General features: G+C 37.8%; 1 protein-coding gene and 1 long non-coding RNA gene across 3 annotated transcripts in view; one reads left to right on the forward strand and one right to left on the reverse strand.

Moving 5' to 3' along the window:
* Window positions 1–548: 548 nt before the first annotated feature.
* Window positions 549–25,399, reverse strand: part of COL25A1 (collagen type XXV alpha 1 chain) — a 309,930-nt gene continuing 285,079 nt past the window's right edge. Inside the window, exons 31-41 of the mRNA XM_064510576.1 lie at window positions 24,378–24,428; window positions 24,022–24,048; window positions 21,771–21,851; window positions 19,817–19,852; window positions 18,662–18,715; window positions 13,388–13,441; window positions 12,138–12,164; window positions 11,315–11,368; window positions 5,260–5,346; window positions 2,426–2,464; window positions 549–647 (exon numbers count right to left, since the gene is read on the reverse strand). Of these exons, the coding sequence (XP_064366646.1) occupies window positions 645–647; window positions 2,426–2,464; window positions 5,260–5,346; window positions 11,315–11,368; window positions 12,138–12,164; window positions 13,388–13,441; window positions 18,662–18,715; window positions 19,817–19,852; window positions 21,771–21,851; window positions 24,022–24,048; window positions 24,378–24,428 (513 nt within the window). The 3' untranslated portion in view covers window positions 549–644. The remainder of the gene's footprint in view (window positions 648–2,425; window positions 2,465–5,259; window positions 5,347–11,314; window positions 11,369–12,137; window positions 12,165–13,387; window positions 13,442–18,661; window positions 18,716–19,816; window positions 19,853–21,770; window positions 21,852–24,021; window positions 24,049–24,377; window positions 24,429–25,399) is intronic.
* LOC135328165 (uncharacterized) overlaps window positions 953–25,399 on the forward strand; it is a 36,604-nt gene continuing 12,157 nt past the window's right edge. For both annotated transcript variants that reach the window (XR_010388919.1, XR_010388918.1), the window contains exons 1-3: window positions 953–2,689; window positions 18,676–18,736; window positions 22,888–22,971. This is a non-coding gene — a long non-coding RNA (uncharacterized LOC135328165). The remainder of the gene's footprint in view (window positions 2,690–18,675; window positions 18,737–22,887; window positions 22,972–25,399) is intronic.

Raw genomic sequence — 25,399 nt, forward strand, 5'->3', positions numbered from 1 at the left:
AGAAATTCAAGGCCTCTTTCTACTCTTCTCTGCTTTATCTCTTTTTAGCAATAAGCCATGGTGTGACTCCCTTGAGATGACAAAAGGAAACAACTGAGAAGTTTGAATTAAAGGTCACAGTGAGCAGCCATTTAGCATGTGACATGATCACACAACAAGCAGGTTTGGCACACAACTCATGCTTTTTAGTCTGTACAAGCAGATATGGTGGTGTGAATCAGTGAAGCGTTTAGGATGGACATGGAAGCCAAGTCAGTAAACTCCAATGGCAGCTGGTACAGTATATTTGATAGCATTTAGCTCTTATTTGGTCACAATTTCTTGTAAACGTGTTCATGGCACTCACTGTCCATGCAGGTCCACAAGCCGAAATACAAGAATTTACAGAAATAATCAGATTTCTATTATCAATCTCTGTATAGATCTCTCGAGAGAGTCTTTGCAGGTTTGTCCTGCAGTTATATATGATCTAACTGCAGATGTAAGTGGAAAAAAAAGATGTACACATGGACTACTGCAAACAAGTAGAAGCAGCTACATGTAAACATATCTCAGACTTGTAAAATCAAATTTTCAATTTTCAATTATAAATACAAAAAGTGGAGCACTATATACACAACTTCATGCTCGTAAGGTTAGAGTCATCACTGCAAAGAGACAAAAAGAGATACAGATTGACCAGGTTAGTAAATCAGTATTTCAAATTTCTATTCCAAATACATGGATACAGCAGAATTGCAAATACAGTCTTTGTTTTCTCAACACCAGCTATTCTTCAGATATGCCCACAATAACAGTAATTATTGTAGATTTTTTTCTGATGTTCGAGGCAGTGCTTACAAAAGGTGCTTGCAACTTCCCTTTCTACTTAGTAGAAATAATTATTTTGATATAATTAAGGTATAATTATCTTTTCTGCTTAAGTTTTTTTTTTTTTTTTTTTTTTTTTTTTTTTTGCTGAGTAACTTTCTCTGAAAGCAAGATGATTTAAAATGGATATACTCCAGTCACCTCTTGGACTAAAGAAAAGATTATTCATCAGCTACTGACTGGTTTTGTGGAGTAAAACAAGCTGTCCTGAGAGGTGAAAAGTGACTTCAGTTCCTTTCCAGCAACAGGATGTAGAACAGTGTACACATCATCCCTTGGAAGTACTAGTAACTTAGTAAGATTTAGAGTACTGCATTTGTTCTTTAGCTACCATGTTTGTTTCCAGAATCTATCATTCGTCAAAAGATACAGGAAAAAGAAACAGAAACTGCAAGCACGTTTATTAAGAACTGGTTTACAAACACTCTGCTGTGCCTGGCCCTTTGGTTTTCTTCCCTTTTTTAAAATTGGAAATTGCATTTTTGCTGCAGAAAGTAAAATACCCTTTTATGATTGGTCCATTAATTACTGGATCTTTACAAATAGGTCTAAATTTTCCCACATGGAAGCAAGCAAAACAGATGGATTGGAAAAAATGCTTGGTCTGCCTGTGGTGCCTAGCTGTGTCATGAAAAACTGCTTAGCAAATGCTGTTTACTGTCCCTTTGGCTAGATGCAGGTTTAAGGACACATGTCAACTGCCTAATTTGCACACCTGTTCATAGCAGCTTACACACTTCCTGGCTTGGGGGCTGCACTCACCTTCTAACCCACATGATGACACGTTAACAGACATTTCTCAAACAAAATATTTCACACGCAACCATTCTCATCATTCAGAGGGTACTCTTGGGAAATAACAGTCTGGAAATAGTTCTGAAAAATGCTTGGGGCAAAATCCTGCCTCCAGTGAAGTCAATGACTGTTCTGTCACTGGGTTAAACACATCCAGAATTTCACTTGTGGTTTAGTTTTTCTAACGTATTAATATGCCTCCACCTACAGCTTTACTCTGAATACTAATGTTTTTAAATCCTGTCTAGGTTAAGTCATTACCAAAATAATGTTGCCAGTTAGCAGTGATACAAAACAATGATAAGATTCAATAAAGCCATAACTACCAGGGGAATGTATCGAAGAATAGAAAGGTAAGGCAAAGAGAAGGCAGGATGCACTGTTCTCCTAGGTATCCCAGAAAAACCAGATCATAAAAGAGCAATACATATAGTTGATAAAACTGCCATATCCATGAGCTTTTACAAAGAGAGGCCACCAGTGATCATGTGCAGAAAACAAAGGACATGTGACTTTTCATTTGAAAGAGAATTCCAGAAATTCAGTGCCAACTGTTTCTAAAATACTGCCTCGATGAGTTATTACTTCTACATATTTTTTACAACCTTGTAACACCAAATACTGTCATGGAAAGGTCTTATTTTGTGTCGCTGCACACACTGAACTGTCTAAGAGATTCTGAAGTGTACCATGACACTGCAGTACGACTGTAACAGGGTTTTTCACATGCCCCGGGAAGAACGAGCTGTGCCCCTCCTACCTTTTGCCAACAGCCAGGCATTGGTAATCCATCAGGACCCTGTTTCAGGGTTAGGGAGAGAAGGGCAGGGAAGAAGAGCATAGTTAGGTTTGACAGAACAGACATTCTATCAGTATCTGTCAGAACAGCTGAAGCAACTTTGCCTTTCTATCTAATAAATAGCTACCATTTCCTAACTTACAGGTATCTCTCATTCTCAAGGTGAAGGAAAAGCTAAAGGAGAAGTTTACATTGTAAATACATACGTGCCTCCCTGCCATAAAGGTTTGTTTTTCCTAAATCATTACTACTGTATATCTAATCACAAGAACACCTTAATCACTTTCCCATTGCTGTTAGAGCTCAAGCTGTGCATTATTATCAGTCTAGTCTGTCATTCACAACAATCTGTAGCCAAATGTACAAGATCAATAAGCAAAAATCTTATCACTTTTATCTGGAGTTTATTGTTTTTTATGGGCCCCTAGTACAAAGTTAACCCGGCAATAAAATAGCTATACTCAGATTCCGCTGGGATCTTTTCTGTTCACTAGCTTTTGAATAAAGCAGCAAAAACTTAAGGCCTGCACAAACTCCCTAATGAAATGGCAGAGGAAAACTTTGAACATCAGTGGTGTAGGCAGCACTGACTATTTCATAGCTTGGACAGTACGGCCATCTAATTTGTGATGTTAGTGAGAGTCACTCCATTTCTTTTCTGTCACCACCCTGCTTTCACACATTTCTGTGTGTCCAGTAAGATCAGAGCCAACTTTTGATCTGTTAAGCAGATCTGTTATGTTATGGAATTAATTCAAATTTAAATAGCTATAAAGGGCTTATCTGTCAAAGCATTATATGCTCAGAATTAGGAACATATATCATGCCACTAGACCATAAACTAGAAGAAAAAAAAAAATCAGGCCTTGACATTTTTCAAAATAAAGAGCAATAATACTTATTACATGAAGATATGCTCAAAATAGTGATTAATATGAGAATTTTTTAATGTGCATGCATGTAATCTGATGGGAATGGCCTGCTGCCTAAAGCAAGAAACACTAGTGTCTGCTTAGCAGCTTATTCTAGTAATTACCTATGAAAGGAATATTTTTCCTTCATCAGCAATTGTTTATGAATCTCCAGATATAAATGATAATACAGAAACAGAGAAACATTTTTACATTATGAAAGCATGCTTGATTACCCCAACAAAATATATGAGATATGGTTACCATTAATTGGAAGCAAACAAAATATAACATGGACTATGTATTTAAGAATAAAATCCATTGATAACTGTAAATTAGAAATGCTATAGTTGAAATAAAATCTACTTAACATTCCTCTTAGAGAACCGTGCTTAACTACCAAACAATATCAGAACATGCAGATCAAATTTTACTGCCAACAATTAAAAAAAAAATCTTTCTTGTATCTTTAGGAAATGTGTATGTACTGTTCATTTTTAAATGGAAAGTATTTAAACTTACTTTGCTATTAAATAAAAATCAGTGTTGCCAGATTGGTACAAGGGAGAGGGTAAACAAGTAGAATTTTAGTATAGGTGGGAACTTGAATTCATGCTAACAGAGAAGTGGGGGAGTGTTGTGTGTGTTTCAGGAAGGTAAGTTCCAAGGGTAAGACCATTAAATTGAAGACGTTAAATAACAAAGACAGTGAGGGATTGGGCTGCAGACCGTTATCTTCTTACAAACCTCAGGTAAGCTTTTCATACTCAGATCTGAATACTATTTGTTGAATAGGCCAGATATAGCAAAAATACTGCTTGTGTAAGGTCTGGGGGATCAGGATTCAGCTTTGCTTACTGGAAACCTATGACGTGATTTATAGAGATGGTATTTATCCCTTCTTACACAAATCTCATTTTGACCAAATCCTGAAAACATGTACCCAAGACTACACAGATTTGAAAAGAAGTCCAGGGTGCAGAATAGCTCTGGGGTAGGCTAGTGTGAAGAACGGAGCCAATGCAGACGGAAGTCATCAGACTTGATTAGAAGTGCACATTGTGCTGGTTTTCTACAAAGACTTGCGTTCAGGGTGAGTAAGGCAATAGGCGTTTTGTGAGGAAAATAACAAACAACTCTCAGGGAAAATGTGGGAAGGACACAAACTTATAAATTGGCATGTGATATGGGAGCAAACTGCTTAGAGTTAGATTTAAGGTGTCAGCAAAAATGTGTGTTCTCTCATTACGGTTATGATCACTGAAGCAGCTGGTTTATTCATGCGCATGCATGTGTTATGTGAATAATGTAAAGTCTGCTCAGAAAAACATTGCTGTACATTGAGAATGGCTGACTACAAACAAAGGAACCGCATGCAGGGTTGGTAGGAAAGAGAAATACTGTACCAATTGGCAAGGGGCATCCAGCCCATCCAGGCCAGGCTGGCCTGGCTCCCCTTTTTCCCCCTTAATTCCACGGAATCCCTGTTTGTAAAGATTAACTTGCAATGTTACTGTCAAGGAAATGCCTTCGGTATTGACTTAGCTGGAGCAAACAAATAACAATGGTGAGGCAAGAGGAGCAAGCTCACAGCACTGGTCATTGCAACCTGTGGGACACTGACTCTGGTACACACCAAATTTGGTTCCCTTCCAACATGTTCAGCAGAAAATAACAAAAACAGCATTTTCTTTGAAGGTCTTTAAATCAAATTAGGAGGACAAAAACCAAAGTCTATTCCCAATTTCCAGACCTCTAGATAAGGCTCTGTTAACAAAGGGTAACAGCTAGTATTCGAGCTGGTGCTTGTTCCTCTGCCTTCATTTCTTATTGCATCAATCTACAGCAGCAGGATTGACTGTCCGATACACAAGTGAGACGTACCAATGGGCAAGGTGCATCTAATCCAGGAGCACCCTGTTCTCCTTTCTCCCCTTTAGGCCCCTTTTTGCCTTTCTTTCCCTTTTCCCCCTGTGGACACAATGGTTTGGATAAAAACACACGTTTCATTCTTTTGGAAAAAAAGAAAGATTGGTTCTAAAGTTTGGGGTTTTCTTGTTAAGCCAATGGAGAGCTGAAAGGACACTTACCACTGTGTTCTGGTTTGGATGGTGCATTATGTGGAAAAATAAATGATATGATCACAAGCAAAGAACTGCAATCGGTTGGTATTACTTTGTGATGATATTTCATATCATTATTATGAAAGTTTTGAACCCTAGAGCAGGGCTTGAAATAACAAACTGATTTCTTGAGATAGAGGCAGATCTGCAAGCCCATGCAATCCATAAGCCAAAATTAGAGGTCTCCTATTTTCTCTAAGTGATAGTTCTGAAGTGTACATGCACCCTAAGCTGAATTTGCCAGCTTCCTTCACAGATTTCTTTGTCACTAGTTACAAGTAACTTTTAAGAGCAAAATTTTTAGTTTCTCTAAAAAGAGCTGAGGCCTGGCTGCTTAGCAGGGCCGGCTGGTTTCTGGCAAAATTCTACCAAGTTCCCTAGTGGGGTGTCAAGGGCAAGTGTGGCCCAGAGCATCCTTTGCTGAATTGATCTCCTGCATCTGGGCATCCTGACAGAGTGTGGGACAAATGCTGTTCTCTGCTGTCCATGCAGACGCACTGATGTCACTGAGGGCACACCGATACCACTCCAAATACAGTGTGAACCTTCATTTCAAGCCCTGTTACAGGAATCAAAAGATCCAAACTGCTTGATGGAGAGATGCTGTGGCACTTTCAATGATATCATCTTGCACTGATATCAAAAACAAGTCAAAAGTGCTAATTACATTTTCTGTGTCTAAATGTTCCAACATTTAAATGTTCCCTCTACTGCAGGCAACATTTTATCTACTTATTTTAATGTAATTCACTCCCTTGATTTTGCACTGAGTTTTCTTTTTAAAATAAGGCTTCCGAAGCTTAGATTACTCACAGAAATTAGACATGGTAAAAGCTATTCTTTATTTTCTCTCTCTCCTCCCCTCAAAGCTATCTGCAAAGATGACCTCACCTTCAAGCAGTATATGATGTTTTAAGAGTTCATTTTATAATTGATATCACCCCAGTTGATCACAATGGTAAATGAGTTTCAGGCTCGTGCTGAGTTTCACAAAAATCAAAAAAGGTTCTGTTAAAAAAATGAAACAAATTGGACGAGGATTGTAAAAATTGGGATAGGAAGGATAAGTAAATCAGGAGTATCACAAAGAAATGGGAAAAATAGTCAAAGGAAAATTAGTATGACACTGGAGAACCAGCAAGGGAGTTTGTGACTATTGGGAGGATTTAATTTGTGAGGAAAAGGGTAAAAAAAGACAGAGGAATTGTAAGGAATGAAGGCAGAAGGAGAAGGAAGGAATGCCCCTTTGGAAAGACAGACAGATTTTGGTAATGCATAGTAAATAGCATAGTAAATAGACATTTAACTAGTTCCACAGCAGCACAGAAAGACTTAATCCATTAACAGAAGCCATTTTCACACTGATAAAAAATTAGCTAGCTATACCATATTATAAAAGGAAAGTACATTATTCATGTAATATCATCGCATATTTGACACATTCAAATGAAAAAAAAAAATTTCCATGAACAAAACATACTGTACTCATGACCACACACGAACAAAGTTCCTCGTCTATCTTTTCTGTGTGCCAAAAAGTTGTAGATTAATATTTAGGAGGAAAACAACCCAAATATTCTTGTTTAGCAAACTGTAAGATTGTGACATAATAAAAACCATGGGTCAGCAGTTGTAAGCTGGCTAAGTTTTCATATCAAATCTACAAGCATGGCAGTATAGCAAAGAAACTCAACAGTTTCCTGGTCAAATCTCATGTTATTTGTGCTTGGTGTAAGACAGAAGTATTTGCAAGCACAGAGCATGGGCATATTCTGAAAATGATTCTGAAAATGTGTAAGTGCAGTTTGGTTTCTAACTCTTTTTTAGATATTTAAGACATACTTCATTAACTTGCTGTGTTACAAGTCAGTAGCTGAGTATTTAAACTTCCAGTTTGCAGGGCAAACCTAAGATCGTACTCCAACCAATGCAGCAATAATCTGTGTAGAGAAGAGAACAGTCTGAATTCCTTGAGCACTCTACTAGTTTTTCCATGGACTGACTTCTCCCTTAAGCTGCACCTCCTCACCCTGAACTATGGGGATCCACAGGAAACAAGGACATCTACATCCGACGGATAATCAAAAAAAAAAGAAAAAAAAATTGTTCACTTCCGGCCCTGGCTCAGTGCCCACAGAAACCCAATCTGTGGCACTTTTGTAACACAGTTACAGTTGGAAGACTCTCCAGGCCTGATAGGCCCAAATTTTCATCAGTGCAGGGGTTGGGGGGAAGAGTGTGATGCTTTTCCAGCCGAACTTGTTATACACCAGACACCTCTGTTAACATTAACAGCAACAGACACAACTGCACAGTTGGACCAGGACACCCTCACCCTCCATGCAACACAATCTCTATGTTTTCTTAACTGTTGGACCTTTTTAAAAAGAGAGAAGTTGAAAAAAGTGAGATTTGAACCATCATTTTCTTTTTAGGAAGTTTCTAAAACCTCTTTACTGATGCAGAATGCAGTATTGAAGAGATGATTTTTAAGAAACTGTTTTCTATTCATACAACTTAAAAATACAAAACCAATTTTATGAGTATTTTTGCAGTGTGTGCTCCTGGACTATAACTGTATATGAATAATTACAGCTAGAACACTTTTTTTTTCTTTTTACAGCCAAGTTAAGCAGAGATTATAATGCAAACACTGACTTGGTTTCACTGTATCAGAGCTAGTGACAGGTTACGGTAAAAATCACCAGTCTAGGATGTGATCTCAAAACTGAAGTAGTAAAGATTTATTCCCTATCAAAGCATATCTATGAATCTCACATTAGAATTTTAGTCTCGCATTAGAATTTTAGTAATGATAAATATATTTGCAATGCAATTCAAATTCAGTAACTAAACTAGAAATATGCTAAACTGAACTTGTGCAATGAAATATTACAAGCAATATTTAAAATCCAAGAAATCAAGAACCAGACCCTCAACCTGTAAACTGGTATACCTCTATTGAAGCAGATGCTGTTACACTAATATGATAATTAGTGTATTTACATATGAAATATGTAAATAGATAATTAGTAATTTATGTATGAAAAATGGAACTGAGAAAATTTGTTACATTTAAAACTTATATTATTTGCATTAATTTGTGTCTTTTGAGAGTCACCCTCCCATTTGGAAATGGAATTAGTATTGCTAAGCTGAGGTGTTTTTTGTGAAATCAGTTTACTTGCGAGACATATTTCCTGATTTCTGGAAAAGTTGTGTCAAAACCACACAACAGCAGTTCTCTTTCACAGAGGCGTCTTCCATTTCTTTTTACTGAGAAAGAGTTTCTAATTCTCTTTGAATCCCATCTTTCAAGTTATTCTGTGAATTTTTAAGGCAGAGACTCCATCTCTGTTTCCTTCTATGTACTTCCTGGGAAATCTCTTAATCTAAAATCCTGTAAAATCGCATGGTTTCTGAAATATCCATCAGACTTGCATAAGTCTGCATATCCAATGCATTCTCCTCAAGAAATAGGTTTACCTTTTCCTGAATTTCTGGGGAGAAGGAGGGCTAGACTTCCAAGAAGCTGCTTCCTGCAGCCCAAGAGAAAAAGGCTACAAAGGCAGCCTAAATCACAGCTGAACTCCAGAAAAGGCCTACGTGTGCCTTGTGGCCGCACACAACTCTGTGGCCGTCTTGCAACTGCAATCCCCAATTCTGAGCTATTTTAGTTACTCTCTGGGAATAACGAACAAATATTCAGAGGCAGCGTTCTCGTATGCTGTGCTGGGCTCTGGGACATTAAAAGTAGCTGGGATTTATATGATCTGAGTGCAAGAATCTTATCTGTGCTGTTTTCCCATGAAGTAAGATTTATATAAGCCAGCTATTTTACCAACTTTTCAGTTTTTCTTCTAGAGATCTTCCAGGGCTCTGCTGGCTCTATTTAGTCTGCCTATCTTTAGCCGTACACGGAAGCACAGACTCACAGAAATTTTGGATGGATGGGACTTCTGGAGGTCACCTAGTCCAGCTTCCCATTCTAAGCAGGGACTATTCCCAACCTTAGATCAGGTCAGACGAGACTAGGTCCTGAAAGCCTCCAGGAACAGCAAGCAACCTTCAGCCACCTCTCTGGGTAACCTGTCTCAGTGCTACCCTGCCATCCTAGTGAATAAGGTTATTCCTACGGCCTCTCTGAACCTCCCAAGGAGCAGCTCGTGGTCCCTTGTTTTACCATCTGCTACTACCCAAGAGAGCTGTGTTCTATCATCTTTGCAACTTTCCTTCAAGTAGTTTCAGGCTGCTACTAGATCCCACTTTGGCCTCCTCTTTGCCAGACTAAGCCCAACTCCCTTGACCTCTCCTATGGGCTGTGTGCCCCGGACCCCTGCTAGCTTGGTAGCCCTCTTCCTCCAGTATCTCAAATGTTTCTTGAACTGGAAGGCCCAAAATACTGGACACAGTATTTAAGTAGCCTCACCAGGACTGATTAGAGTGGGATAATAACTTGTCCTGATCTGCTGAACACAGTCCTCCTAATATATCCCATGTATGAGAACACACTGTTGGCTCATTCAACCTGGCATCTGCCGTAACACCCACCTCTTAGCCCAGGGCAGCCATGTGTCAGTAATCTATCACATCTGTTAGTGATCAGTTACATCTTCCTATTGATAACTGCTTCTGAAGAGGAAAGCAAACACTGTTTGCTGCTGGAGGACAGACCATAGCCTCTGACAGCAAGCAACAGCTCACCATTCATTGTTACTACTCTGCCAGGTCAGCCACTGCCTTTATAACCTTCATCAAGAACCTGCTTAAGAAAGAGTTCTTCTCGGAAACTGGTGCCTTACACACCAGGGATCTCTGAGCTCACAATATGAGCAATATAACAAGGGACAGAAGCAGAGGATACACTTTACAGTATCTTAATCTGCCATGGTGACTTTTTTTCTCCTGATTCTTGACAGGGATTCCTTGATGGGCTGTGGACCTAGTATAAACCTGTATATGTCAGCAAGGCAAAAAATAGGTGTCCACACTAAAAAAAAGTCACCTGCCATGTACATGGACTTCTGTATTAAGTGGCTTGGTGTGAGTGCTAATTCAGCAGTTTCAGCAAGTAGAAGGGAGCCTAAGAATGTGGCTCTGGACTGCAGATAGAGTGGAGGTTTGTTCATGAGCTTCCTCTGCCCACATTTCATCCTAAATTGCTTTTTATTGAGCATATTTCCAAGACATTGTGTCTGGACAGCCTAAATAAAGTTAGGCTGTTTCTGTTAACTTCCCTTTCTAGGGAAGTTTTTTGGGTTTACCAAAACTGTAGAATATGATTTAATTTCAGTCCACAACCACTAAGTGTGAATATTTACTTCTCTGAATTGTAAATAAGACATTGCCAAAAACAAAAATGCAAACAACTCCTGTCCTGATCCATTTGGTATAGAACACAGGCATGGCACAATGGGATCAGCAGAGTTGCACAGAAATACTGCCAAGGGTCGGAGTTGATGTCTCCAGTATGAAATTACTACCTCAGTGACTCATTTCAGTGATGTCTGCATTAAGAATTGCAGGCTGACAAGGACTTTCAACACGCGTAGGATAGACTGAAGAAAATGAGCTTAAAAACCATCTGTGAATAGAACTCTCTCTTTCTCCTGCTTTGGCATGTGTTGATATTAGTACTTCTGTGCGTAAGTTTTTGTGGTCTCCTAACACATGATTTTGCTTAGCACATATCTGTAACCTGCCTTTTGGCACACAGTAAAAAGAAAGATCAGGTTTAATGGGACAATTTATAAAATAAAGACAGCCGAACTGACTGGGCTGAGGAATCAAACAACAGTTAATAGCACTGAGGTCACCTTTTCTCCCTTTTCTCCTATATCACCCTTTTCTCCTCGAGGACCAGGGAAACCCTATAAAAAATGGACAAAGACAGGTTGGCTTTTATTCATGTGCAGTTTAAGCTTTCAAGTACTCTTGGAAAACATACAAAAAGATAATTTCACTACATGCTTTGCTTTGTGTGTACGTAGGTATGTGTGGGGGCACACACGTGCAGATGCATGCACATGAGTGTATGTGAGAAAAGTAAGTCTTGGTGTTTGGTAGAGTCATTTTGCCAGCAATGGAAAGAAATCATATCACTCAGAATGACAACAGTCCATGCTATGTAGCACATGTAACTTCCAGAAAAGACTCCTCCAAATTAGGGACTTCAGTGGAGGACTACAATGAAAGGATTTCAGTAAGTCTCTCTAGCATGCCAAGGAAAGAGCCCATATTTTGAAATAAATACTGTGTATAGAGTATGCAATTATTCTCTCTAATTAGGGATGAATTTACTTAACCAAACATTAGTGACTCCTCGTTCTGCTCCAAGTGAGCCACAGGTTAGACTGGGGAAACATTTTCTTACCAAATGCAGTGGTTCACCCCATTGACTTTCACAGGACCAACTACTTGTATTACTATGCACGGTATCTGGTAGGGTCTGCAGCTAAGTGCTGTGCAATGCACAACCTTTGTCTTTATCACAGCCAAACAGCAAGTGCAGCATTTAGTACACTTGCTGCATTTTCTGCATGCACACTAAATGGAAAGAAACATATTAAGCTCGGTAAGCTGTTTCTTGAGATACGCTTACCTACTATTATGGGTGCATTGGTCATATATATTACTTACATCAAGGCCAGGCTCGCCATCTTTGCCCTGCCAAAGAATCATATAAACTACATTAGTGTCCCTAAGCTTTGATACCAGTGGCCGTCTTGACGCCGACTTCTGCATTCCCTTTAGTAACACGTGTTGCTAAGACTACAGACATAGCATTGCCATTAGTGAAGGACATTTCTGTCAGTGTTTAACATTTCCAGAAACTGATAACTTGACTGTAAAATTTTGCTGTAGATTGCACATAGATTCCAGGAGCAGGCCAAAAATACAAAAAAGGCCCCTCATTTTTCATTTTCAATTCACAAGAAGGGGGCACAGAAATTTGACTTTTTTAACTCACAAAAGTGCCCATCAAATAAACATGCACTGCAAATTAATCCAGCATTCCACAGACTGAAAACTTTTTCCAGTCATTGACTCTTGATCCAATTAAATGGATCCAGTTAAACCACAAGTCTGTATTCCAGCTTAAATCCATTTGGCTCAAACAGATTAGATGGGAGAGGGTATGGAAACAATGAAATGGAAACATTGCAAATTTCTTACTGAGGCTGGCTCTGCCTTGCCAAACATACTTACTTACACAGCTTTTCTTGTGTCAGTGTATAGAATAGACATGTGCCTACACTTGACCACGTCTTCAGCAAATTAGGGTAAGTCATTTTACTCAGTGGGGCTATCCTCATTTAGGCCAAAAGAAGTTCTCACCCATATTTTAGGAATGGATAAAATTATTTAAAAGATAAAATCTTCACCTATGAATGACCAAAAACGAGCTTTTCAAATTGCTTCTGACTACCACACACACATGAAAATGAAACTAAAAGTCCTTGCAGTGTCAAGCAAAACAAAAATATAATGACAAAGTAGCCTTGCAGCAAGAAAATCTGAACAGCTTGTTGACATTAGTAAGATCACAATTTTCACAGCTGCCCTTTATCCTGAACTCTCACAGCTCTTCCGTGGTCTCCCGATCACTAGGACGGTACAGAATCTGCAAGTTGCAGAAAAAGGAGCGCTTGAACTCTGGGTTTCCTCTGTCTTTGTGGTCAGATCTGTTCCATTACTTTTGCATAACTGCGTGCATGAGTAGGAATATAAGTCCGTGACACAGACCAGTGACCTTGCATTGTCAGGAATTATCTATCTTTGCCTTTTCCAACTAATTGCATTGCTACATGAAAAGCTGCCATAAAGCGCCCAGAGTTTAATCAAGGAGTGATGAAAGGTGCAATGTGTACAAATTGCATGCAACTTACAGGCAAGCCATATGGTCCTCTGGGTCCGGGGTCACCTACAGTTCCCTTTTCACCCTAAAAAAGATTATAAAACAAGCAAACAAAAACATTGACTAGCTTAGACAGAAATGACCTCTAACAAATGCTTTCTTTTTCTTAAGTTAAAGTCTGTGCATTCCTAAATCTTTTGAGTAAAAAAGATCTGCCAAGTTCACTTTGTTAAACGACTGGGGGCAGAGGGAAGGTATGTATTGCTCTCTAGGCGGAATGACGTTCTGGGCATATGATATTACATTTGTTTTCATTGTACTGGCTCATGGGTGACAATATAAACATAAAAATACTCAATGCACAATCAGTTAGTGACTGAAAATCTTTCTGAGATTGAATTTGCACCAATCTGTTATAAACTTCTAACAGCTGCAACACTGAGTGCAGTAAAAATCTAATGCAATGAAAACTGAGGATATACAGCATCAAGATCTAGTGCAGCAGCTGAGATCTGCTACCATGGTGAGCAAAAATAATGTGTCAGTCAAAACTTTGATTTAGCAGACAATGCTATTAATAGTAATATCATGAAGATTATCCCATACATTGCACTTTGTTAACTGTTCTATAGGATTCTAGATTAGCAATGTAAATATTCAAATTTATTAAATAAAAACTCTAACAATGTACAAAACACGTGAAGAAATTATTCCAAAGTTTGATCTCATTCCCCAGCAAAATCTATGGAAGAATTAAAAGTTTCTAGAGGGATGCTGCTAAAATAATTTTGCAAGCTAAATATAGAGCAAACTTTTCCAACTGAAATTACATTTCAAGAAAACAGGTTTCAGGTTGACAATAGCAATCACCTTTGCTACCCAATTGTTCTTCATCCAGTTTGACCTGGAGCAAGCCTTTCCGAGTTAGCTAACACTGTCCTGCACAACCGTAGCCGCAGGCCCCTGTTTGTGGCATTGGTGACTTGTCAGGCAGGCGGGCAGGCAGGGCTGGCAAGGAGGTAAGACTACAGGATGGTGCAGGAAACAGTTTTGTTTCAGACTGCGCTGCTTTACTCTTCAGAGTAAAACCCGGCAGAAGAGCCATATTCTCTTGAGAGAACTAAACTGCTTAAAGTGTTGATGAGACCAAAAAATTTCCACATCATCTTCAGTTCTCAAAGATCCCATCTGTATTCATCATGTAGGGTTATTGGATCCACCTTTCACCTCTTTTCCTTAACATAGTATTAACTTTTGTGCAAGGCTTCAGGCATACAGAAGTTCTGTGTTACATCCTAGCAATAGCCTCACTTAAGTTCTTGAGCTAATTCTGTATACAAGGCCTTCTAAAACTTGGGCTATTTACTACTCATTATTAATTCATTACTCTATCAATAAAAGCACAAGACAGATGTAGATGTGTGACTAATATATAGTGCTGATGACTTGTACAGTCAAGTCCCTTAGCACAGCTCTAAAAAAGAACTGCTTAAGTCTAGATTGTATTGACTGCGTAATACAAAAAATATAGGCACCAGAATAAATTGAGACTCAACCTGTTGTTGAATAATCACAGCAATAAGGAGTGTGTTAGGGAAAATGACATTTGATCTGTCTTAGATACTTCACATTTTTATGTGGATTGACACCCTCTATACTCACTTCAGCCTAGTGGAGATTAGATGTCTAATGTCTGATTGTTTCTGGGCAGCACTTACACTGGATACCTTTGTAGAAGAACAGGGGTATTGGGAAGTAACAGCTGATTTATAAAGCAGTAAATCTCTTACAGCTTTAAAACTTCCTCTTAAGAAGAAACTAATGTGCTGACCTATTTGTATAATGGCTACAAAACTGTTTGATCAATACTTGAGATATGTCAAGACTAGCTAAGTACCGTGTTTTATCTTAAACAGCAGAGACAACTGTACAAAGTCCCGTCAGGATAGACCTGTAACATTGCTGAACATATGGCAGACATAAAAATACTGGCAGTGTAGCATATCAGTCTAGGGAAGTAATCTCATCTGTTATGCAAGAATATATTTAGAAAAATGTATCTGACAAATTTTTTCCTTCAAATACAAAGCACGTGCTGAAATGTGCTTGGAATACCAGATGAGGTCCTGAATATTTGTGGATTATATAAGATTAATGGATTGTCGTAGGCATACTGTCCTTAACAATTACAGTGAATTATTTCTGTTAGGGAAACGGACATTCACAATGTTCAAGAAAGTTTTTAATTTCTTTTCATAAGACAACTTAGCAGTGCCAAAAGAACAGAAATTGTAGTCTTTGCTTTTGCCTCCTATTTCAGTTCAATGTCCTGAATTGTGGGTGAATATGAGCTATAGTTTGCAAGAATAAAACTGCATAATTGGTGTTTCCATTAAAACTGATATGGAGATTCCATAGCACTTGTGGTGACAAATATTTTAACCAAAGAAAAAAGATGCATTTTCCCCTCCAGTACAGAATTTGTGTAGCAATGCCAGCATTGCATAGATTACCTGTCTGAGAGCCAAAAAACAAGCTCCAAGAGAGGTCTTTGCCATCAAGGCAATAGTTTCCTGAAATTAGTTTTTCATTAATTGCTTCTCTTCCAGCTTAAGACTGACAAGAGACTGCATACATATTGTGCCTGTCAGTACCCTGCATATTTACACGCTCCCTTTCACTAGTAGTAGTTTGAGATGTTTATCTGTTTACCAATGCTCTATTTTATCTCAAGACAATATCTAAGTAAGATAATTAGGTAAAAAGACAGATTCAGAGGCCTATTATAATCAGCTCCTTCATCTAATGAAGATAGCCACAGTAAAAGATCCCTGTGCTCCTAGCAAAATGCTATTTTTAATGGCCAAAGAATTTACTGAAGTCATTTTTGTTTCTACTACAAGAAATGCACAAATACAGTATTAAAATGTTCACCAGTATCATTCTTAAGGAGGTGTTTTATCCTGTGTTAGCTTTTAACAGTGAATGAACAGTTTAAAGAGAAAACTATATGGCTAAGCTCACCCAGTGAGTTAACAGCATATTTGTTCTAAAATTCATGGCTTCCTATTTTCTAGTAACATGCACTATTTCCCTAGCCCACTTTTTTGCCAAAGTAAGTTTTAGATATAGAATTGCCTGATGTCTTCTATTTTAACTAAATATCTAAATATGAAACAAAACCAACCCTAATTTGCACAACAGTCTGTTCTGTCTAAGAGTAATTCATCATTGCCACAAACACTGACTATAAAAAAATGAATCCAAGATGTCTATAGAAGAAATCATTAAGTTTTAGTTTGATTATATTTTCTTTCCTTAACTTTTAAAGAGGCATAAATGTATAGTGAAAAGCATTTTACTTGTATCCTCTTAAAGTGAGAGTAGGTTTTCAAATTTTAAATAATGTGGATTTAAGAATGTGGTTATGTTTCACCTTAGGACTCCCTAGTGCCCTTCTAGGTTAATACTGGCCCAAGCTTTTTCTTATCAGCAAGGACAAAATATGATCCCGTACAGTGACAGCGAGCAGTGGCATTGTGTGCCATTTTTATTTAAAGGCTAAAGACTGAAATCGGCACACAAAAATATTTTGCTCCTGCTTACTCATAAATATGCTCAACAGGTGCACGTGCAAATTGTAAAATGACATTAAAAATACACACTTTATTAATTAAATAGTGGCACATATAATGAGGTCCAGGCACCTGTCATATAACTATGCTACAAACAACTCCTCCTCCTGAGCAATATTAAGTAATTATCAAATAAACAACTATAGCAATAGTCTTGCTAGTTGACTGATTGAAAGAAATCCTTCTGTTTTTCTTGTGAGCTTCCTCCCATTCATTTAGCTACACAGAACATGGTGGGTGTACAGGAATTTCTTGTATGCCTCAGTTTCTACATTTTTGCAAATCTGTCCCTCTGTGCTCAAGCAATTACTGAACCAATTAACATCTCAACAGTTCCTATTCCCTTTATAACTACTACTTGTCAACAGCCATGGTAGGGCTGATTCTAGATCCAGCTGTATGACTTATTATGACCTTGGACACTTTCATAGGAAAGAACAACTATGGTTATTTTCCATAATTTAGAAGAACAGTTTATATTGTAGCACATTGCTTTTGAAAAAAATTTCAACCAGTAATAAGCATATCTTGCAAGATAAAACCTCATAATGCAAAAAATAAAATGTACAATATCTATATATGCTTATATATGTAATCTCATCTAAATTATTTTCTGAAGTATAGAATAAGATGTTCAGCCATCTTTCCACAGAGTTAACAGAAAAAAGGTATGTCCAAGTTGCAAAAAGACTTAAGTCTGTAATTCCCTAGGGGGGGAAAAAAAAAAAAGCACAACAGGTCCTTCAGACCATTAACTAACTTGAGCAGTAACTACCAGCCACTGTTCCTGCATGTCTTGTATTTATTTCTCAACATGCAGCTCTGCAAAAGTGAATCCCCAAGCCATGCATACCTGTCTCAGATGTATGGCTGTTAAGCTAACTGGACCTGTGCCATATGGCTGCATCCTTAATACAGCAAGTCTGAAGTTGTTTCAGCACAGCCTGTTTTGTTGAACTGAGAAATTCAAAGAGACATAATTCTGGGGTGGGAACTCCATGGAGGTTTTAGTCAGTATAAGGTATCGTCTTTTGTTTTCTTGTACAAGTTAAAGGCAGTATTGTTATAGTTGACAGGCTCATAGTTAAACAATAGGGGCCCTATCCTATTTCCATCGCAAAAAAATTACTGGGAGTATTTCAAACGACATAGGAGGGTTCCTATCTTCTAAGATTAAAAAAGAGAAGGAAAGTTTAAAATTTTTAGAATGGCTAGAGAATTTCTTCAAGATAAGGAAAACATATATGTGAAAACACTTAAGGAATACTCAGTTTTTGCCATTGCATATGTACACAGTATACAGTCAGATCACACTATTTTCTATTGTCCCATTCTTTTCCCCTCAATCGATGTGTACAAGTAATGAAACCAAACAAAATTATGTTTTCTGTAGAACTGTGAACTCAAAAGTCCTGCAAGCTTCTTACTGATTAGCAACTGCAAAATACCAGTGCCTCTGAAATTAGTTACAAATTCATCTCTTATAACTTAAACAGATAAATATGTGAATAGTGTGAAAGCATATACAGTTCTGGGTTGATCCTTAAACAGATGAGATTCTGTTCTGTTCAGTAACATCTAGGCATTAATTAGTAGCCATATGAGATTTTGTTTGCCCTTGTGCCATTTTCTTCATGATGAAAAGTACACTCAAAGAATGTTATACTTACTCTCTCTCCTTTAGGACCTGCAGGGCCATGTGGACCAGCTGGGCCATCTATACCCTAAAAAAGGAAACAAAGAGGGTAAGAGAGATGTCCTGCTCTTACAAGTCTTTGTTTTTAATAGCTATTTTCCAGCTGAGAACTAACATGGAATCAGTTTTCATACAGATTTAATTGAGATGGGACCTGGGCAAAACTCTACCTATAAGCTCTTAGGTTGTGAGGTAACCCATCTTTCTTGTAGTTGGATTGGACTTTATCCCTGGAAATCAGCATATTTACAAAGATGTTAAATTTAATAAGAAATTAAAGGGTCAAAAAAGGATTTTTTTAAAAAACGATGATTTTTTTTTTCTATTGAAATATCTGTCTTACAGGTGGACACACCTGTCACTGATCAGGGTCAGGCTTACAGAAGCCTTCAAATACATACCTCACCCTTCTTTCACTTCATCCCTTTATCATTATAAAAGCCAAATAATTTAACATTTATTTTAAATATGAGAATGCCTGAGGCAAGACCCCAGCAGATTTACATCCATTTCACTGATTCAATATTAGCATTAAACAAATATGCTTCCTTGTGTAAACCAAACTTCTTACCAGGGAAATAAGCACCCCATCAAGATGTTATTTTTCTTTTAAACATTGCTTCAGATCACTGCTTTAAGCATTGCACACCATTGATTTCATTGCTGATGTCGAAATAAGTGCAAGCAAAGGAAAGGAAGACATATGACATGCTTCATTCAAATGGCAGGTTTGCTTACACAGGCCTAGAGAGCTAGTCACTGTGACACAGCTTCATCCCCAGGCTAGTGCAAATCAAGGAGGAACAAAATATCCAGAAATTAAATAAATATGGTTTGATATCCTATGCTATATTCCTATTCAAGCAGGCTTCGCAGCACTGCTATCCAACCAAAAATCAATACCAAACTGCCTCTTTAAGATTCAGAGCTCCTTCTACAGAGAATTACATTCTCCTTCCCATACTCATCACCCCAGAGTCTGCTCTGTGGCCCCCTCTGATACAACGTGGAAAATGCTTGAAAGTTTTGCCTTCATTCCTCTGTGCCATGTGTGAGCTCGGCAGGCAGAACCGCTGGAAAGCACACGGACTCGGTAACGAAGAATGACACAGAAACACAAGGGACTCACCCGGGGTCCTGGCTTTCCGTCTAAGCCAGATGCTCCCTGTATGATTAGGTGGAAGCATGGATGATGGATGTAACACAAATGACAAGAACGTGAGATTAGTAAGTCGTGCTGATGAATAAACATAATTCAAACGTACAGTACAAGTTGTGACAAGGTTCTGGAATGGGTATCACATTACTACAGCATGTTAGTTAAAAAATTACATAAAACATCAAGGGCCTTGCTCTGTTCTCACATAAGGGCATCATCGCTGACCCATCTGTGGCTTCACATCAGAATACCTTTGATCAGAATAAGCATCAAGCTATATAAGTGCTACAGATATCAGAGGTTAAAGCATTTTTGAGCCTTAACACGCAAATATTTACTTTGTAATTTGTTAGCACACTTTCTCATCTGTAAATAACGACAATGCTGAATACTATACTACACAAAGAAAAATATATGTTAACATTGATAGGAAGTATTTAAGTGTAAGAAAACTGCATTATGCAGCCAGCAAAATCTGGCTCCTGGCAACAATGGCCTCATTCATTTCCAAGAGCCCGGGAGACGATCAAATTTCCTGTTTTCTCAATATACTATCATTTTAGAGCACATTGAAGGGCTGGAAGTGTGCAGCACGCAGCACTTCGGGCTATTGACTTTAGCATCCTTGGGGACGGGATGACCTCTGCTGGATTTTATATGAATAACATACCAGCACTGCAAGATCTGAGGGACCATCCAAGGACTGTTGGCAATAACACTAGGACTAAAGGGATCAAAATTATTTGGCTACCAGGGACATAAAAAGTAATATAGGCCAAAAAAGAAGAGAGAAATAACTCATTAATGGTGAAAATGAGCCTTTTTTAGAATATAAAACGTCTGGACTTTGCAACCTAAAATGAGATTTAGAAAAAAATAATGAGAAGCAAGACAAGAGCTATATAATATGTAAAACTAAAGGAATATTTTGCTGTAGGTTAGAACAAATATTTCTGGTAGAACCAAAACTTTCTTCTCCCTTTTACTCATTTTTGAGAGTTTGGCTAAGAACTGAAAAAAACATTCTTTACATAGCTGTAACTGTTAACTTTAAAATGGTCAGTTTTATAAAAATAAATGTAAATTCTCATTAAAGCTGACTTTGCTTGAGTTTCTGCACAAAATTCCTGAAAATATTTATCAGGAGTTTTGTTTTCTTTGGATGAACTAAGTTTTTCTCTTCCATTTTACAGTTAGAATGCAATCACATGGAGTAACCCCCATGTTAAAACAACAGATGAAATGAACTCTTTCTGTGAGGAAGAAGTAAAACTAACTTTTCATAGAGTGCTTTCAAATGCACAAAGGAGCACACAAAGTATTTTCTCCTTTATCACCTTAAATTGCAAGAAACATAATATTTTAATTCAAAAATTTTATCTTTAAAGTCTTTTATTTCCTTCTAGGAAAATTCTTGCCAGTCAGAATGTTTTCTAAAGCATGCAAGGCAAAAATCCTTGCATAAAGGCAAGGTAAAAATTCAGCATCCATAGTGAATGAAAAAATATTAAAATTCCCTAAACCAATTCTTAACTTGGTTCAGTTAGAACTCTCCATTTTAACTGCAAAAGTTCTAACACAGGAAGAAAAGCTGAGGATATGAAAAAAGAATAGAAGATTCTTTTTTAACGCAAACACCATACAACATTTAAATAACGATAAGACTAATGGGGGTGATGGCATCCTTGTGACACTGAACACTTTCAACTGACACATAACAAAAAAAAAAAAACAAAAAATTTGACAGCACTGGATGTTACAGGATGTTACTGTGGACAGATTCTGGATAAAACAAAGCAAGACTGATGTTCTGCTCCTACATGGTATATTTTATATATGCTGTTGAGTAAACCAGAGTTGTTCATTGAAAGTAGAAAGAGAAATTTGTGATTTGCACTGAAATTGAATAGGCTTTTTTACTTACTGGAAGACCAAGGGGCCCTCTGTCACCCTTTTGACCTGCTTCACCCTTCAATCCTTTAAGACCATTTAACCCTGGTTCACCCTAAACATAAAAGTATAAATGCCAAATTTTTGGTGCTATAATGGGTATTTAAGCTGGGATAGAAGAAGCCACTCTCAGAAATGTCTGCAAATTCCAGTTCAAAACACGGATATAGATTCAACCTTCTCAGCCTACTGGCAATATACATACATATATATAGTACTGTGCAGAAGTACTTGAGAGGTATCTGTTAGAGAGTTTAAATTTGTATGAAAATACTACAGGAAACTGATGGATAACAGATTCTCTTGAATCATTTCCTAATAATCATCTGAATATTTAGATGATTTGAATTAACTGTGAGTTGTTTTTTTTGGAATTTCCTCATATCTCATAAAATATCCTATATTGATAATTCAAACCGAAAGAAAACTTCTGCAAGAATAAGCCTCAAAACAGAAGGTCTCTACAGTGGGATCTCCTGAAGTACATTTTGTATGGAAGCAATGTTTTTTTCTTATGGCAAACTGGAATTTGCAGCAAAATCTTACATAAAGATATTTTAAACCTTTAAGCATACAAAATTAAACAGTACCAACTTAAAAGAAGCAGTATGTTATACTGTGTCAAGGTATTTTTGGAGTCCATAGTTTCTGTGTTTGTATAGAGAAGTTTAAACAATGTAAGAAATGGCACTTGTCTTTTTGTGATTGGAAACACTCTGCATAGGTTATTGCATTAACTATTAAAAAGAGGATAATGGTGGCCTTGGATTTGCCAGGAAATCATTCTCACATCATGTAAAACTACCTCAGCATGGGGGCTGCCCAATCAAAAAGTGTACTGACCATGCCGGCCTCTTTTGGGACACAGAAATACTTGGGTTTTCATCCAGGCTGCTCCCTATGGCCTTGTTCCGAGGTTTCCGTTTGATGAACTACGTTACATTATATCATATACTTTTTTTTTTTTTTTAATTCTGAATAAAATCTATTCTGCTGCCTTAAGTAACTCCAGACATATTCTGCCTCCTTTGCACCCTGTCTAAATAACCATTTCTTCGTTCTTTTTCTGTTTGACTCAATGTCACTTTCAGAGCAGTAGCACTGAAAACCCTGAAGTTTTGGAAACAGACCTGAGAGATCCCACAAAAGCCTGAGTCTCCGGCCAAAAGCCTGAGGTAAGACAGGTCTGGTGCTAAGATGGAACAGACCTGACTTCAGAAAATGATTCATGACTCAAGCTTCTTGTGCCAAGGAAATATAAATAGTCTCATAATGAGTCAAACATGGTATTGGTATTTCTGTCTCACACCTTAAAAAAAAAAAATCTAAACAAACACCAAAAACTAAACAGAGAAACTCCTCCTCTTGTTTTTTAAGTTGCGCGTGATTAGGGAGACATAATGCTTAAAATGATCATGACTAACAACAACACTAACCTTAACGAATGCTGTGCTATAATGTCACACTGAATTTTAATGGATAGGTAATTATTGATATGTGAATTAAAGAAGAAATAAAAATACTCCAACCCTGCAAAAATCTCCTCCTCCCTACTGCCCCCCCTCTCCAAAAGAGCTGTTTTCTCAGGGGCTTACGGAGTCCCTACATTATACCTGCATGTACTGTGCTGTGGAAAATGTTCAAATACTATTAAGATGGACCTGCCTAATCAGAGATTCTAGGTTGGAAAACAAGAAAATAGAGGAATAAGCTGGTGAAAGGGAACTTCCACAAAGTGTGAAAAAACTGGCCATCAAAGAAGCTAGCACTAATGAAGGTGAGAGGCCATTTGTACTGGAAGAAGTAGGAGATGCAAGAGAACGTAAAGGGAGAAGAGTTTATCTGGCTCCGTTTTCTAAGCACACAACACACTTTTCTTCTGTGTTCAGAAGTGTAATTTGAAGTGGTTCCAACTGCACTGGGAAATAGTGTACAACTCCCCCACAAACAGAAAAGTAAATAATTTAGTGCCACATCACAATTTTTAATACAAAAATTGAATTCAATCTAAGCTCAGGAGAAATCCAAATCAGAAACAATCACAAAAAGTTTAAAAAGCTTTAAAGGATATCTGTTAATATTAAAATCTGCTTTAAGGTTTAAGAATATCAGAAATACTTAATAAATGAGACAGAAGACAAAACATAGCTGCATGCATTAAAGAATAAAGCATGACACTTTACAGACATCAAGAACATGACTATTCAAGACAGCAATTAATTTACCTTTGGGCCAGGCAGTCCATGAGGTCCCTGAAAATAAAGATTCCATTTTGAATTATGAAAATATGCCACAAATTTTTAAGAGTTTTTTGCTTTAGGTGGGTGCAACTTGCAGTTGTATTTTTGTCCCCACAAATGAAATGTAGCCTTAAATAAAGCAATCGTAAACACCAGATACAGAGAATAAACCAGACCACTAGAACGTTAGCACGAAGACAGGTATGTGCATTCATTTCTCTACTTCCCCCAAAATTTAAGACATGCAGAAAAGGTCCCTCTCTAAAGGTCACATGCTCTCATAGCACTTCTTTTAAGCAGGCATTACAATGAGAGGTTTAAGTCCTTCCTCCCAAGCTTACCATAGGGCCTGGAGGACCATGTGGCCCTGCCGGTCCAGGTGGTCCTATGATCTACAGGTAAAAAACAATGTCATTAAATGCTGCAGAGTAAAGAACTCCCTCATGAATACCAAAAATTAGACTGACCCTTCTTCTGTGGGCAAGCACCAAAAAACATAATAATGCAGTGGTGCATACTGGCAGCATGTCTAGAAAGAGTCTTAGGAATGGGCATTATTGTCATCTGAAAGACAGAGTATCTGAAGTGTAGACTTGCCCATGCAGTATAGCAACACACGTCTCCTTACTCTTACTCCTGGACTCTAAGATAAATTTTGAAACATTACCTGAAAAAAAAATCTCTAAAACAATCAGTACTGAGCAAAGACGCTTGAACTTTTTATATTTTATGGCATGTGCTCTTCAGCTGTGTCTGCACTAAACAAACAGGGGCTGAAGAGGAGGATGTGTGATTTTATTCCTCCTCAGTACTGATGAATGGGAAGATACTAAACAATGCATGGCAGGGTTTGGCACATTCTCAAATTGCCCTTTGTCTCTCCCTTTATTCCATGTAGCCCACTTGTACCAAAAATTCCCTAAAGTCATTAAAAGAAGTAATCAGGTTGTTCAGCATTTAGTGCACATGTATTCTGTGCTGGTTTCCTGTGCTTCATCCAATGAATCCATGGCAGAGAATTTTCTGATGATATTTACACAGTTTAACATCACCTCTTTCCCTGGATTTAACGAAAAAGGGTGTTATTGTAAACTCGGAGGTGGCAGCAGGGATGCTGAGCCAGTCCTCCAGACTTATGTACAGCCCCTCTGCTACACAAACTGCTGGTGATAGCAGTAGTGATAACAAAACAAGCTTTGCAACACAAGACAAAGAAGAACTAGAGGGTTCCACTGTCTGTACAATCTCCTGAAAAAGGCAATTCTTCTTTTGAGTGAAAACAAGGTGAGCAAGATGAATGATTTCACAGTTTCAAGAAAAAAGCAATTAGGATTTACAAAAGCATTGTTGAAGCAGTTGTGCT

The sequence above is a fragment of the Dromaius novaehollandiae genome, chromosome 4, assembly GCF_036370855.1.
Source record: "Dromaius novaehollandiae isolate bDroNov1 chromosome 4, bDroNov1.hap1, whole genome shotgun sequence".
NCBI classification, from domain to species: Eukaryota; Metazoa; Chordata; class Aves; order Casuariiformes; family Dromaiidae; genus Dromaius; species Dromaius novaehollandiae.